At 45.2% G+C, this 16,739-nt stretch overlaps 1 protein-coding gene across 5 annotated transcripts in view; it reads left to right on the forward strand.

Moving 5' to 3' along the window:
• Window positions 1-16,739, forward strand: part of LOC148439461 (protein tyrosine phosphatase type IVA 3) — a 101,786-nt gene that overhangs the window by 85,031 nt on the left and 16 nt on the right. For all 5 annotated transcript variants that reach the window (XM_088464719.1, XM_088464720.1, XM_088464717.1 and 2 more), the window contains 3 exons: window positions 4,568-4,698; window positions 7,817-7,891; window positions 8,882-16,739. The exon at window positions 8,882-16,739 is cut by the window's right edge and continues 16 nt beyond it. In XM_088464719.1, the coding sequence (XP_088320845.1) occupies window positions 4,568-4,698; window positions 7,817-7,891; window positions 8,882-8,999 (324 nt within the window). In that variant the 3' untranslated portion in view covers window positions 9,000-16,739. The remainder of the gene's footprint in view (window positions 1-4,567; window positions 4,699-7,816; window positions 7,892-8,881) is intronic.

Genomic DNA, 16,739 nt, shown 5'->3' on the forward strand with positions numbered 1-16,739 from the left:
TATAAGGTGCAGCCTGAGCCGGTCTCCACCTGGGTGTGCCCAGCACAGTGTGTGTAGTGGTGTGTGATAGTAATTCCCATGTGTACCATGTATACAGTGTGTACTGCTCCTATTGTGCTACACTTACTGCATTATTAGGTGTTTGGTCAGTATAAGGTGCAGCCTGAGCAGTCTCCTCCTCCTAGGTGTGACCAGGCCAGCACAGTGTGTGTAGTGGTGTGTGATAGTAATTCCCATGTGTGACATGTATACAGTGTGTACTGCTCCTATTGTGCTACACTTACTGCATTATTAGGTGTTTGGTCAGTATAAGGTGCAGCCTGAGCCGGTCTCCTCCTCCTGGGTGTGACCAGGCCAGCACAGTGTGTGTAGTGGTGTGTGATAGTAATTCCCATGTGTACCGTGTATACAGTGTGTACTGCTCCTATTGTGCTACACTTACTGCATTATTAGGTGTTTGGTCAGTATAAGGTGCAGCCTGAGCCGTCTCCTCCTCCTAGGTGTGACCAGGCCAGCACAGTGTGTGTAATGGTGTGTGATAGTAATTCCCATGTGTACCATGTATACAGTGTGTACTGCTCCTATTGTGCTACACTTACTGCATTATTAGGTGTTTGGTCAGTATAAGGTGCAGCCTGAGCCAGTCTCCTCCTGGGTGTGACCAGCACAGTGTGTGTAATGGTGTGTGATAGTAATTCCCATGTGTACCATGTATACAGTGTGTACTGCTCCTATTGTGCTACACTTACTGCATTATTAGGTGTTTGGTCAGTATAAGGTGCAGCCTGAGTCGGTCTCCTCCTCCTGGGTGTGACCAGCACAGTGTGTGTAGTGGTGTGTGATAGTAATTCCCATGTGTACCATGTGTACCATGTATACAGTGTGTACTGCTCCTATTGTGCTACACTTACTGCATTATTAGGTGTTGGGTCAGTATAAGGTGCAGCCTGAGCCAGTCTCCACCTGGGTGTGCCCAGCACAGTGTGTGTAATGGTGTGTGATAGTAATTCCCATGTGTACCATGTATACAGTGTGTACTGCTCCTATTGTGCTACACTTACTGCATTATTAGGTGTTTGGTCAGTATAAGGTGCAGCCTGAGCAGTCTCCTCCTCCTAGGTGTGACCAGGCCAGCACAGTGTGTGTAGTGGTGTGTGATAGTAATTCCCATGTGTACCATGTATACAGTGTGTACTGCTCCTATTGTGCTACACTTACTGCATTATTAGGTGTTTGGTCAGTATAAGGTGCAGCCTGAGCCGTCTCCTCCTCCTGGGTGTGACCAGCACAGTGTGTGTAATGGTGTGTGATAGTAATTCCCATGTGTACCATGTATACAGTGTGTACTGCTCCTATTGTGCTACAGTTACTGCATTATTACTTGTTGCATGCATTACTGGATTGGAGGGACTGGGAGTCCCTATGTATGAATTTGGGTGAAGTCTGATGTTGTAGTCACTGTGTGTGTGGTCATGTCTGTACTGTACACAGGGGGCGGCCAGATGAAGCAAAGTTTGCGGCGTTTGATATGTATATTTGTTTTTTCATCCTATAATTTTCTTGTTATACCTACAGAATATTTGCTGTGTGTGTGTATAGTACAGGGAATTGCAGGGTACATACACTGGGCTCAATCCTATTAGGTGCGAGTAGGGTCCTGCGAGTCGTTCTCATGGCACACTCACCTTGCAGGATGGTCTCTGCAGTCCTAGAGCGCGGCTCAGTGCCCTGTAGCGATAAGCGCCTACCCCAAACTCCCAGCAGTATGCGGATAACTGGATAACCGTCCTCCCGCTGCTGTACAGGGCCGCGCTATTGGCTGCGTGTGTTCCCAGCGCTGCGCGGTAGAGCTGTTAGTGTTGCGTCTGTGAGTGAGGAGCCTGGGAGATGGCACTGATGTCCGCATACAGAGGCCAAATCTGCACAAACAAAGACCCCTCGGACTGCCTGATCTGTCATTAGGTAGGTGGTCGTGGTGAGTTACTCTAGCTGCCTCTAAGGGGGCAACTTTAAGCGATCTTTAGGGACGCCAAAATAAAATTATAGCTTGCCTAACCAACCTAAAAACTTTGTGGCACCCCTACCTACGCTGCTGCCAACCTCTACTATGCCCTCAGACGCTCAGACTCTTGTTTCGCCACCCAGCCTTTAAAACTGGCTGATTGAAGCCGACCACCCCTCCCCCTAACCGCTTCACTCACGTACCCCTCTTCCTATGTGTCCACTGGTAGCCCCTCTATAATATAAGCTCGTCAGTAGCCGTCCTACGTGGTCACTTTTATGCTTTTATTGCCGTATGTTCCAGCCCTTTATCTAGCGTGACAGAACCCATATAGCACGATATAAGTTAAAGTTGCCAATCACAGTAATCTCTGCCATTTGGCCACTCGTGTGCTACATTTATTGTTAATCTGGTTGTTGTAAATCTGCACCGTCCAGCCAGGTGGTTACATGCGTCGGCAGCTTGACGTAGAGTTTGCGGCAGCCTCTTTGATGTGCCCTGCTTCCGTAGTATAAGCAGATGGGTGTATAATGCGGTGTATGTTTCTTTAGCTCTTTGTGTCGGTGTACTGAAGGCTGACACAATGAGCTACAAACCTCTCAGACGTTATCTGACCGAGATACCGGGAAAGAGATGGTGTATTGGCATTTAAGGCTGTCGCTTGCCAGTGTTTTTCTTTCTTATCATTATGTGTGAAGGTCTTATTACGTGCGAATAAACTGCAACTAAATGTCATTAGCGTAAATGTGGTCAGGCGTTCCCTTGTACAGGGTATGCAGTGTATACAGTATATAGCTCACCTTGGTGCCTGTATGGGGTCTATATTTACCTGCAAATGTTTGCTTAGTATCCCCCTCCCCCATTGTATGTTTTCTTGCCACTCTTTAGTGTAATTGTATTCTCGTGTATGCTCGCCCATTCCTAATGCCTGTGAGTGTATGCTCACCCATTCCTAATGCCTGTGAGTGTGTGCTCGCCCATTCCTAATGCGTGTGAGTATATGCTTGCCCATTCCTAATGCGTGTGTGTATGCTCGCCCATTCCTAATGCGTGTTGTGAGTGTATGCTCGCCCATTCCTAATGCGTGTGTGTGTATGCTCGCCCATTCCTAATGCGTGTGTGTGTATGCTCGCCCATTCCTAATGCGTGTGTGTGTATGCTCGCCCATTCCTAAGGCGTGTGAGTGTATGCTCGCCCTTTCCTAATGAGTGTGTGTACTAGCTGTAACGAGGCTCCGGTCTGGTCTCCTGCAGTACAGTATAAAATGTCCCCCTCTGCTTTCTGTAGTATTAGATACCTGATGGTGGCTGGTGCCAGTCTCTGCTGCTTATTGCTGTCTCCTATGAATGAAATGTACATTTCCTGCTAAAGCCTGGCTATGGGAAGCGTTAATCTCCTGTAAATGCCTGAGTGTGCTGTGTGATCTTACATTTATAGGGTGGGCAGCAGACCCTGAGGTCTGACAAATCTCCTGTGATTTCCTGATGTCTGCTGGTGGCGCTGGCAACACATTAACCAGCGTTTCCTGCCCCCCACCCTTTACAGAAAGCGCCTAAACTGCGTGTGTTGCAGGAAAACGTCCCCTCTTTGTTACAATGTAGCTCAGATAACTCTGTACATAAAGTAAAGTTGCGTGATCCCTATCCCGGGGAAAGACGGGATTTTATGGGAGTAACAAAGTCAGACGCAGCCGCTTGGGTTAGACGCCAATGTGCGGGCTCCAGCTCAGGTTTAGCGGCACAAGCGCTGCACAACTGGGTCCTATAGAGCGCTAATGCACGGTGCCAGACTGAGGTGTTTATCCCACTACTCTCTGCCAGTCCTGGCCTACTTCTGATGGGCACCAAGTCAGCTGATCCTGGGGGACCTATCACAAGTTGTGGAGAGTTAGGCCTTAAACCAGGGGTGGGCAATAAGAGGCCTTCTAACTGTAGCAGGGCATTCTGGGATGTGTAGTTCATCAGCAGTTTTAGCATGCCCTGATAGCAAAACTGTGGCAGGGCAGACTGGGATGTGTAGTTCCACAGCAGCTGGAGGGCTGTCATTGTTTTAAACGGTCGAATTAAGGTCTGGAGCACTCTTAATACTTGGTGCGGTCTGACTGCAATGCACATCCTACTGGTCAGTGAGCAAGTATCGGCCTCATCCCAAAAACAACGCACAGCCCACGGTCACATCATATAATGCACTTCACAGAACCACGCGTGGCATCATGTCTTGGTGTGTTGGCATGGGTCTAAATTAATTCCAGTGCTTGCTCTGTTTATTAGTACATACCGTCAGGGCTTTGTCTAGCGTGCCTCAAGTACGGCACGCTAAATGTGTGAACCCATTGTCGGTGGAATTGGTTAGAATGTCGGCGATTAGATTACAAGCGGTCAGGTGATGACGAGTTAGATCGCTGCCCTTTTTAAACAAAAACCCCCCCCAAAAATTGGGATCTACGTATTACTACTTCTTTCAATTTCCCCTCCAGGGCTGAGTTGTACAGATAATATAAATATCAATGTTGGAATTGAAGTGTCCTTGAAGTTTTTTTTTTTTCTTCTCTTCTGGTGTCCTCAGGATTGGCCGTTTGATGACGGAGCCCCACCTCCCAACAAAATTGTAGACGATTGGTTAAACTTGCTGAAAGCGAAATTCTGTGAAGACCCAGGTTGCTGTGTGGCCGTACACTGCGTGGCTGGACTGGGCAGGTAAGTGTGTGTGTGTGTGTTCCCTCCCCAAACTTGAAGCGCCCTGTCTGCCATTGCTGTTTGCAAATAGGTCAGATTGGGTCAGGGCTATTATAGGAGCCCACTGGTACAATTACAGGGTATTAAGGGGGAGATTTAATAAAGCCTGGAGAGAGATAAATAGCACCAACCAATCAGCTCCTAACTGTCATTTTTCAAACACAGCCTATAAAGTGACAGTTAGGAGCTGATTGGTTGATGCTATTTATCTCCAATTTTATCTCTCTCCAAGGCCCGTATTCAATAAGTTTTGCACCCGCGATACTGTTTCGCCTGCCGGACTTTTCGCCTAGATCACGTTTTTTGCAGGTGAAAAAGTATTGCGCGCGTCCCCGCTTATCCCCGTATTCAGTTTGAAAGGACGCGAAAACGTGACTCGGCGAAACTTAAACAGGCAAAAAGTCCTGTTAGATTTGGGGAAATCGGCCTGACACCTCCCAAAAGATGCACTGATATGGGGGATCACTATGGATACACCTGAATAGGCCTGCTGAAGGTATTTGGGCTACTTAAATGTTCTCAATTGGTTCTAATTAGTGTCTTTGCATAAGTGGTGAAGAATAGCATTTAGCATTTTTTTTTTTTTTTTTTTTAGAAAATAACTAGTCCCAGCAAGTTTGGGGTACACGAAAATAGGGGGGGGGTAGCATATTTAAAAGTTGCTAAAGTGAAGTTTAAAAAAATTGTGAAAAATCCACCTGCCGCAAGCACCTGCAATCAAAAAAACACCTGGCGCATACTTGGGGACCCCCCCTGGAGTCCATTTTGCTAGTTTTTAACTTGGTTCCCCAACTTTTTTTTTTTTTTTCGCCCCCAAAACGAAAGTCATTTTTTGGGGTGTTGTGTTTTTTTTCTTTCTTTTCCGCCGGGTCCATTGCATTGACTATCCGCCTAGGCGAAATGACGTCACCCGCGATACTTTTTTGCCGAAACTGACTATTCGAATCAAACTGAATACGGGCCCAAGCTTTATTAAATCTCCCCCTAAGTGCCTCTCCCTTAAAGACCCATGAGGAACCTGCTATGGTTTCTAGGGTGAAGTCTATAGAAATGTTTTCCCATCTTCGGAAGTGATGCCTCTAATATATATTATTAATGGTGCTGTAACCGCCTCAATGCTGCCACCTGTAAAGACATGGAACAGAGTTATCTCTATAATTAGTGATCTTACAAGACTTATCCGACCCTCTAAATTACATCAGCGTAACAGACCAGTATAAAGAATAAACTCTTCAGTAGCCGTCTGTAAGTTTCCCCTCTTGGAGATTCTGGTCCTTGGAGTGATCCTCCGTTGGGTGTGGTGCTGTGCTCCGGCTGTAGCAGGGACTGTGGTTCTCCGGCGTGCTGCCAGGACAGCTGGGGATTGAGTTGAGCAGAGTACGAGAGGTCAGGACGAGCCCTTGGAGATCGCAGGCCGTTGTATCTAAAAGACATCTCTAAGGAGAATTGATTCTAAGAGAACTTCCTGAGGCGGTGCGAGGTGTATTTCTGTAATCGCTGTGCGGAGACTGACTTGTGCAGCTGCGACCGTCCTGTTGGGTGACATAAATTAAGAGCAGTATATATGGTGTAACAATTGACACCACATTTTTCAGAGCGGGGAACCCGAGAGCTGTTCTTTCCGTCTGTCATTCCTATGTGGCCGCTGCCGGCATGCGCTGCACAGTGAGCGAGTTCTGGGTGGGAATATCGCTGGGGAAAAAGGTTTTATTTGTCGGTTATGGTATTTCATACAGGGGAAGCCACTATTTCCATACAGTATAGTCCTAACGTTCATGGCCTGCGCTATTGCGGGAAATGAAAAACTCAGTTTTTGGTGGCATATACTAAATTCTAGCCATTCACGGAGATTCCCTGGGAGTCTGATGCCTGCGCAGTCCAGCGGGTCTTGCCTTCCGCCTGCCTAATGCTGCCAGGGCGCCACTGTTGGGTGAGGAAAGATATTGTTAGGAGCAGTAGACATAAGAATAGTTACTGTCCAGCCGAACCCCCTTCCACAACCCCCCCCTCCCCGTTCCCCCTCCTCCTTTTTTGTTCTCTAGCGATATGGCAGGTACACTGACCCTGCGATAGGCGATTTTCTGAGATCGTACTGTCTTTCAACCTAAAACTGCATCTCTGATGTTTTGTTCAGCAGTCTGGGCTGGGTGTTACTCCAGCGGCGGCTACCAGCGGGCACTGCGGTTGGTTGTGATTTGGGGGTTACTTGTGCCCTGGAAGCAGAAAGGGCCTCAGGCAAAACTTTGAGGTTAATATATTTATAAATATCATTTCGTTAATGATAAATGTGTTTTGTTCTGGATTTGTGGCATTAGCAGTCGGGGGAATGATGAACCGCGTTAGCCCTCAATTAGTAAATCTATTGTATCGGGTGCAGCAAGTTACCCTCTTGTTCGTGATAAAGGAGGCTTCGCTTTAATGCCGCATGCCCAGGTGATGTCCTTGGGGAAGGGGTGGGAATAAGCGAGTAGCGGACACTCCCACATGAATGGGGAGATGTAGCAAACCTTGGAGAGAGAGATAGTGGAGACATAAAGTACCAACCAATCAACCCCTAACTGTTACAGGTCGTGTTTGAAAAACACGACCTTTGAGAGCTGAGTGGTTGGTAGTTTCTCTCTCCACTTATCTTTCTCTAAGATTTGATACATCTCCCCCGATTATCTCTTAACTGCTAGAGTTTGACAAAGCAATTAGTCTGTTTAGAATGAGGTGATAAATGAACTTTATCTTTTTATGTGCAGGATTTAGAACTTTTATACCATTTTAAAAATGTTTGGGGTTTTGCGGTAGTGTGTTTGGAAACCAATTGATAATCTGGGGCTCAACTCAATGTTCAGAATCCGTTCATGTATCGTCCTCTCGTCTCCTATACGGCTGCTTCCGTTACATGGCGTTTAGTGGCCTGTCCGAGAAAGCCGCTGAAACTTTGTCATCTTACGGCTATGAGAATCCTATTGTGTTGCGTGGAGTTTGCCGGTGATAATAAAACCTTAATGAAGCCGCTGTGCAGTTACCGCGATATTCTGCATTTAGGTCCTTTTGTTGTCTGATTTGCTGTTTTTGTTTTCTTTATCAGGGCGCCTGTATTAGTGGCTCTGGCTCTTATTGAGAGCGGGATGAAATATGAAGACGCCATTCAATTCATACGGCAGTAAGTGTTCCATCTCCTCTTACTCTGGGTAATAACTAACCTGTATTATAGGTAGTGTGCTCCTTCTAATCCATAATACTTTGTAAAATACAGTTGTTAGGACAGAATTAGGCGCCATTTATACACCTATGCATTACTGGAGTTTATACATGCGTGTCACTTGTGTATCATACATCTATACATTGATATAAAGGTTTTGACGTCTAGCAGGGTTCTTTCCCAGCTGTCAGTTCTCGCAGGGTAAAATGCCAGTTAATTGGGGGCTCGTCCAGACAACCGACTTCAGAACCCAGCACTGTTACACTGTGAGTGGTGGTGTCTGACCAGATGCAGGGACATGGGAATGTGTGACCCAAGACCTTAATCTGCTGACGAGTAGTTGTAGGCAGCCCTACCGGCTGGTCGCCCTGATATTGCCAAGTGCGTGGTCTCACTGCTGATTGGCTGCGTCAGTTCAGTCCGGTCACCCCTGTTACCAGATTAGACAGTGCATGCAGGGGGTTCGCCCTGTTTTGGGGGCAATTTGACCAGTGATGTGCAGTGAGGTGAGGTAGAGCCTTTCCGGTAATAGCTGTACTCCACAGTTTTGACTATAAAAACTATAAAAAATATTATAAATATCATCTTTGTATTATTTTAATAATTTTTATAGTGAAAACTCTGGCATAAAAAGTGTCTGGCAGGAGAGGCGCTCCCCATCCATTGACCTCACTGCCAGTGTCTCCCCAGCCATTAACCTCACTGCCAGTGCCTCCCCAGCCATTTACCTCCCCGCACGTCACTGAAATTGCCCACTCACCTCTGGATTATTTTCCTGCGCCAGGAGAATCTTTTTGCCGTTGCATTAGTCCCCAAAACGCACAAACGACTCCTTTTATCCTTAGTCTGGATAGGAACGCTTCCCCCATATGGTCTTCTCTGACTGTTGCCTGGTTTTGCGAGTCATCGCCGGTATAGAATGCAGCTAACGGCGCTCTGTTTCACTTGCAGAAAGCGCAGGGGCGCCATCAACAGCAAGCAGCTGACATACTTGGAAAAATACCGGCCAAAGCAGAGACTACGGTTCAAAGACCCGCACAATCACAAGAGCAAGTGCTGCATCATGTGACTGCCAAAACCGCGCGCCCGCGGCCCCTCCCTCCGCTCCACGCAAGCTGTTGTCGGTTTCACAGGAATTACTTTCTGCATAGTTTCTTGTGGAGAATGATTTACATATGTATTCACATTACTTTAAGTTTCTTTTTTTTTTTTCTTCTGCCCCCAGTGTGGAAGGTTTGGGGATGGGGTGGGGGAGAGAGTTTAGGCCAAATATTGTAAACTGTGAGCTATGTACTACGGGGTGCACCCTTATCAGCGTGATTTGCATACGTCCCCAAGAATGGTATGATCCATGAGCCTACATGAAGAATTCTAACGCAGATTAAACTTTTTCAGTTCTGGTACACTATATAGTTTGTTTGCTTAAACTGTTTCCCTCCACCCTTTATTTTGCTGGATCATTGCATCATGGGGTTGTATTTAGTGGTCCGCACCTCCCCCCCCACAGTGATACATGATATCGAAAGCATGCAACGAAACATGCAAGCCTTATTGTACAGCGTCTAACCTCACCAGGCAACAGCGCAATCACTTCCCGAGTTACAAAATGACTGTCTGGAGAAGTGCCGCCAGCGGACCGCGGGGGTCGGAGCGGATTTGGCACCCTTTCAAACCACATCTGGTTTCCCATGTACATTTCAAGACGACTTCCGGCAAAAAAATATATATATATATTAGCAAACGTGTAAAACGGGAGCAGATTTCATGTTCTCTCTCTCTTTTCCCGTTCTGGATACATCTGTGTAAGCTGACAGAGACGTTTATTGGTGCACAACTCAGAGGGGAGAGAGGGGGTCACAGAAGCCTTTAAGTCTGTATGGGGTGAATAGTGTATACGTCTGCTATCTTTATTCATGGTGACCTCCTGTGAGCACAGAAAACATTACGATTATGACAAATACAAATGTCTGTTACAGGTTTTTCTTTTTCTCGTACATCTGTTATCGCTGTCTACTTTGGGTAACGTTCCCTTATTACTGTACGTAATCCAGGGGAAATCTAACACAAGTGTTTCTTTCTGATGACTGTTCCATAGCCACAAGTCTGCAGCACCTGTGTCTACAGATCAAATCTACCTCTACCTGCGGAGGGCTATGTAACGGCCATCGGCCCCCACCGCAATCCGCTTCGGCGCGTATAGTATGAACGTCAGGTAACTTGAAGCTGAAGGTCGTACTTTTATTTTTTATTTTTTTTTAAATATATATGTATATAGCATAAAAAGCGAATTAAATGTAAAATTTCCGGTTGTGAAGCCTTAGGTAACATGAATCACTCTTGTACATAAAATGTATTAAGGACGGTGACAGGACAGTTTGTGTTCCACGAGGCTTGCGGACGTGGGGTATAGGGGGGGGGGGGGGCAGATTGTGTTCTGGTTTGTGTCATTACGGCAACATGGTCAGTCCATGGATTTGTCTTTTACACACTTAATTCACTAAGTCAGAATAAAATAAAAGGCACTGGAATTTGTTACAGATAAATAAAATAAAACCTCTTTAAATCTGTTATTTTTTTTATTTTAACGCTTTCATATTTACGCCTTGTGCTGAGAGTTTCCCCGGCCCTCGGAAGCAAATCCGTGATGTGGGACTAATTGCTGCTAATGTAACATTAATAAATGATATTTTCCCCCATATTGCTCTGGTTTCACATCCTTCTTGTAAGACCTTGAGAAGAGATTTGTTCAGCCCAGTCTCTGAAATGAAAACTCTACAGACTCTACAGATTTACACTTAAGCGTGAATCATGAATGTAAGTTGGTCACATATGTGTGTTAGCTGGTGAGCAAACTACTTAGCCTAATGTTTGTGGGGTTTTTTTTATTATTATTATTTTTGTATTTATTTTCTAAGTTACATTGAGGTGTACCTGCCATTTGCAGCACAGATTTCTCTCTATGGTATAAATTCACAAAGAATGGTGCAAATAAAAAAAGGATTCTGTAAAGTTGGGTACACACTTACCGCGGTGATGCCCGCCATATCAGCCGGCCGCTGCACATTACACGATCCGACCGACCTACATGCAGGCGGAACCAACCCGATGGGCCACCTGCAGGAGCGCACATGGTCGTCCACAATGGGTTCACATTTATCAATGTGGGCGGTGTCCGCCGGATCATGCGACATACCGTCTGTGTTACCCACCTTGACTGTCCTAGTGCAGTTTAAAAAAGGAGGCGCCATTTTTCCTGAATGTCGCCAGGAACCCGCACAGTTCCGGTAATGGGCATCTGAGACGATAGTGTACTGTACATTAATCATTTGCGAGTTGAGGACATTGTCACGGTCTGTACGCTATTATTTAACGTTGCGCACGCTATCCGTTCAGGGATGCTTATTATATACGAAGTCAGTCATCCACCATGATACATATTTAACGTGTTTTTAAAATATAGTTAACAAAATGTTTCTATTCCGCACTACAAGTCTCCACATCTCGGAGTATGGTAAAGCTGTGTTTGGCACGTTACTCACTTTTAACCATTTACATTTTTTTTTTCTTTTAAATCCTGTTAAAATACGACCCCATAACCCTAAATCTTACTATTAATTTTTTTTATTTATTTTTTTATTGAAACAAGTTGCTCTGTATGTCTTTTATCTCTTACTTTCACTATCTGAGTGGTTTATCCACTGAATGCACATGGCAGCCTTTATCCTGCATTGTAGGGTGTAATCAGTTTGGTGAGTTCCCAATCAACCCGTTTTAGTGAGCCCCCGGGTCATGCGGTTGGAGGGCGGGATTGCGATCCAAAAGTTCCGTTGTCGGCCTGAAAGATTTTATAGTCTCAATGCAAAGCTACACTTACTTGACAGCCTCACACCAAAGGGGGTACTCCCTGTTCCTCACCATCCGTTCATATTCTCGGTTCCTAGAAAGGGACTGCGGACTGTGCAATGCTATCTCCTTCTGTGTGATGTCGCTACTGGTAACATTGTATCACAGGTGACTCCGGCATTAGGACTCTCCCTGATTGTTGATGTATTTCCCTTGCACAAATGACACTAGTTGACCGTTTTTGTCCCTGTATAAAAGCAGGGACTCTGGGACATTTTATGACCAGGATAATATGTGCTTTTTATATCCTTTCATCCGCGCTCCTTGTTGTATCGAGCTGCATCTTGCTGCTTTATGCGGTTACGGGAAGGCGCGGCGGGAAGCTGCAGGACCACGTGTCACTAGCACACACATGGATAATATATTTGCTTTAATGATGGAAGAAAAAAAAAAAAAACAGTTTGAGAACATTAACACCATTCTCTTTCATTAGGATGATAGCTTCCCCACTTCCCGACCCCCCAGCCTCCTCTTTAGTTAGTGTACCCTACATCTGAGCTGTGTACATCCACCTTGAGCAAATCTAGAAGTCCCCAGTGACATCCTGAGTATGAGGGCAGATGCTTGAGCCTTTGTCATTGCTAGTTTATGGGTAAACAAGATGGCTGCTTCCGCTGTGCATGGATCTACGTACGTGGCTAATAGCCCCCACACAGCTGCCGTGACTGCTCCCATCTCCTGGTTATGCACTGATAATTGAACACTGACTGGGTGGGGAGGGGGGCGCTAAGGCTGCCTGCTTACATTGATCTGGTATTCCGTAGGGTTGATGCGTGTATGGGCGAATCCGCAGGCGACAGAAACACTCAGGAAGTGCAAGCTCTTTGGTTATCTCTCAGCTCACTTTTTTCCAGCCTTCCTGTATTGAATCTGGTACCTATTTAAGCTTCACATACAGTGTCGTTTTTTGGTCAATCAAGATTCTTTGTGCAAATTCAGACGGTCTACTAGGTAACACATCTCCTCGGTGCCTTTTCATTTGTACTCAAACAAAACTCAGGTACTTTACGTCTCATCCACAATTGTAGAAACAATTAAAGATTCCAGTGTGTGTGTGTTTTATAACTGCAATCAAATCTGAGTTGGATGGAGAGCAGGCTGGCCATTTTGTATCTTTAAATCGAACCTATGAGTTCAGATGGCAAAATATAAAGCACCAGGGCAGTTTTGGTATGCACTAACAACCGTTCCCGCATCACATTTTATTTTACGTCTATTTTCTGCCCCCCTTATGAATAACTCTCGCCCTGCATTGTGATAGCGTGACCCCTCCTCTCATGATGCTCGGGAGCGTTACATTTCCAATACCGCAGCCTGTGCCGTGACATTCTTTGCTGCTGCCTTACAGCCGTCTTAGACGACCAGCTGGTGTAGAACCGCAAGTCCCAGCATGCCAAAAGCTGGAATTTGTAATACTGCAGAGCTGCTGGTCACCCACTTCTGCCTTAGGGTTATTACGGAGAGGTTTTTCCTGCACAAAACCCCCTTCTTTATAAAAACAATTGGTATTTTAAGAATGTAATATATAGGAGTACAGTTCTCATTGATCTCTCTTCATTCAATAAATCGGAAAACTAGTTCTGTCTCCTATTTGTATCTGAAATGTTTTACTACTTTGTCACTTACTCTCACCTGTCCCTTCCGTTTCCTGTCTCTTGTCAGGGGTGTTATGTAAATGAAGGAGGCAGGATCAGCAGCCCCCTAGCAGTATAAAAAATATCTGCCCTGATCACTAAAGATTTAGGGCGCATAGATAGAAAATGTCAAGCGTTAATTTTGGTTTTCGTTGCCCCAGTTAATTAGACATTACTTTTTTTTTTTTGATCTATTAATGTTTATATCTGGGGATGAGGCTCAACCCCTACGATCGCAATACCCCACATGGGTCATATTGCTAATATTGATGCAGTATCTCTGCCTGGATGTCCCGGTGTTTTATAAAGCGATGTCTCCAACCATATACAGGGGTGTCTGTAAATCCACATCACTATTTGCCCATGTTCCTCACGTTCATGTCCCAACCACACAGATACAGCCCAGTGGACACCAGAGCTGGTCGGACAGCGCTGGCCGTCCCCGTGTGGTGCCAAGTTATGCTGAAAATGGTGATTGTACTTTATCATAACTTATTGACCTCCACCCAAAACTATTAGGTAAGTATTTTTACTTGGGGTTGTGGGGAATGAAAAAAAATCAGAATTGCTCAACTCCTACGTGCTGCGTTTTGGACTGAAGTCCATTTTCGAAGTTAACGAATTCCACCCAAAATCACTTTTACGTGATCCTTTGAGGTTTAAGGCCATGTGCAAGTGAAAAAAAAACTTGAGGGGGCATTTAAATCTCTTAAGGGGTCCCCTGGGTGGTGTTAGGAAGTGTATATTTTGTATTCCTCACCTTGTGTCTGATGTATTTGTATTTCCCCACCTTCTGTGAGTTCTCAGATATCTGAATGTATTCTACTCACGAGATCGGCTCAATAGGTGTCATTGTCCGTTTCCTGGAATAGTTAATCTCCCTAATCCTCCTCCTTATAACACGGCTCTCACCGAGAAAAATAGCTGCGTAATCTACATCCTCACATAGTTTTACACATTCGTCTAGTTTAAGGGCATTTTGTTATCTTTAAGAACCTGCATAAGCAGTGTCTCCACTTACTAACCGTATTTCCATTCACACGTCACAATTTTAGTTTTCTTATGTTTGGGGGAAATTATTGATAAATTCTCTGAATGTTGATCCTGTGTGTGGCGTAATTGCTGATTCAATTTGTAATCTGGATATTAAATGTTTGGTTGTTTAAAAAAAAAATAAGAGATGAGTCCTAGTGGAACAGGCCTGTTGTAAAATGCATGACTTGACTTCTTAATTTTCTTACCCCCCTCTTGTTTAAACCGAGCGTAAATATAGAGTATTAGGCTCACTGTGGCTCCGTAAACATCTGTTAAGATCCTTTTTTTATATGGGGTCCCACCACCTGCTGTATTAATTGGTCTTTCGGAGCTGCTGTGCTCTTCAGCAATGTCTCTATCTGTCAGATAAAGTTGCTCATCTGCCTCAACTCATATACTTGTACATTGAAACTCTCCCTGACTGTATAAAGACCTGGCTGACCGTTTTCGTTTAGATCATCTACATTATCGGTTTGCTAGTTTAGGCACTAGGGGGCAGCGGCCCCATTACAGTCTACTTATTACATAAAATTGCAATTTGAGAGAGAAAGCGACAAGACAGCTCCCACTTACAGGGTGCTCTGTGCGGCCAAATGTGTGTAGTGGTTGGAAAACGGAATCCTACGTTTGCCAACGTCTCGCCGTGGTTCAAAGCCATAGTTTAGATGCAAGGAGAGGCAACTACCTTTTTGGGGAAAATTTTTTAAATAAAATGTGGCGAGAGATAAGTGTGGCCATTGGGCCTGATTCAGAGCCGCTCGTTCCGAGCGATGTTCGCCCATCTGCCCATGCGTACGGTTTTTAATACGCATGCGCGAACCAGTCAGTGCGGCCGAAAATTATTTGTTCGCTATATAGCGAATGCCTGCTATGAGGAGGCATATGTGGGTGGTAACAGGGGAAGGTGCTTGAAAACGGGGAGTGGAGATCAGAACGCAGGCGTGCTTAAAGGTCAAAACGGGCGTTTTAAGGGTGTGCATAATTAATACAGCAGCGTCATTGACCACGTCACTGGGTTATTTTATAGTCAGAACTGCTCGCAAAATTGTGGTAGCAAAAACCAACCACAAGAATAGCGAGCAGTTCATACCCTGGTCGATGTACTCGATTAATCTAATAGCGGACATGACGTAGGATGCGAGCGGCCAGGGGGCGTTTTTTTCCCAAAAACGACCACAAGTTTGGTTCGCTCGTTCAGACCTAGAGGCGTGAACAGACCGCAAAGAGCGAACGGTTCATTTGAATAGCCACCCTTATTTTCTGGACGAGCGAGCGCTAATTGCGTCCGGCTCTGAATCAGGCCCATTATCTCTTGTTTTGCACTCTATGAAAGGTCTCCTTTCTTACTGCTGTGCCCCCCTCCCCTCGCTGCTGTGATCCAGTTCTCCTTAACAAGGGCGAATAATCTTCAGGAGGCGGATAAAAGAATGTTAAGTAGTTTGACATGTGCCGAAACCTTACCCATGTCATGAGGATATCCTATATGTAGACGGGGGCCCCAGAGCCTGCAGACTGAACGTCAGGAGATGAAAGTTTGTATATTTTTAGCCTTGTGACTGGGGCAGTGTGTTTAGTTTAGTGCGCCAATCAGCCGTAGAATTTATTACATAAAAACACATGTATCCATTGCAGGCCGTTTCCCAAACCATATTTAGTTAGGCGCAATCTATCTTACATATTAATGACTGAAAAGGAATGCTGGGACTTGTAGTTCAACAGCCCACGAGTCTTAGATTTGTCCACGATTGGATTTTTAAGGTGCACCCTGAAGGTTGGCACAGGGGCGCTGCCAGCGTTATCCAGGTGTGCTGCGTCCATCTAGTGTCTCCCGTTCCGTTCTTCGCACAGAACTGTGACTTGCGGGATCCGTTTACACACACGTCTACATAATCCAGGGCCGCAGTAGTGCGTTTTAATGAAGCATTAGTCCCCATGCCCTGCGTGTCCGCTATCTAATGGTGCTTCATCTTATGAGTGATCGACCTCTCCCACAAGATTCGTACATGGGAAAAACTAAAATTTACGTAGGATGTTTTTGTTTTTTTAAACCCTTTTTGTCTGAGCCATTACTGAAATTTGACAGTCACTTTTGATTATGCAAATGAGATTAATAACTTTTTTGTATTGTATCTTGTCTTCTGTACAGTTTTTATTGTTACCACGTTTTGTGTTTTTATTACATGCTTAAATAAAAGATAAATGTTTGTAAAAAAAAAAAAAAAAAAAGACAAATAAAA

The sequence above is a fragment of the Taudactylus pleione genome, unplaced genomic scaffold (genome assembly GCF_031769625.1).
Source record: "Taudactylus pleione unplaced genomic scaffold, aTauple2 ptg001775l, whole genome shotgun sequence".
NCBI classification, from domain to species: Eukaryota; Metazoa; Chordata; class Amphibia; order Anura; family Myobatrachidae; genus Taudactylus; species Taudactylus pleione.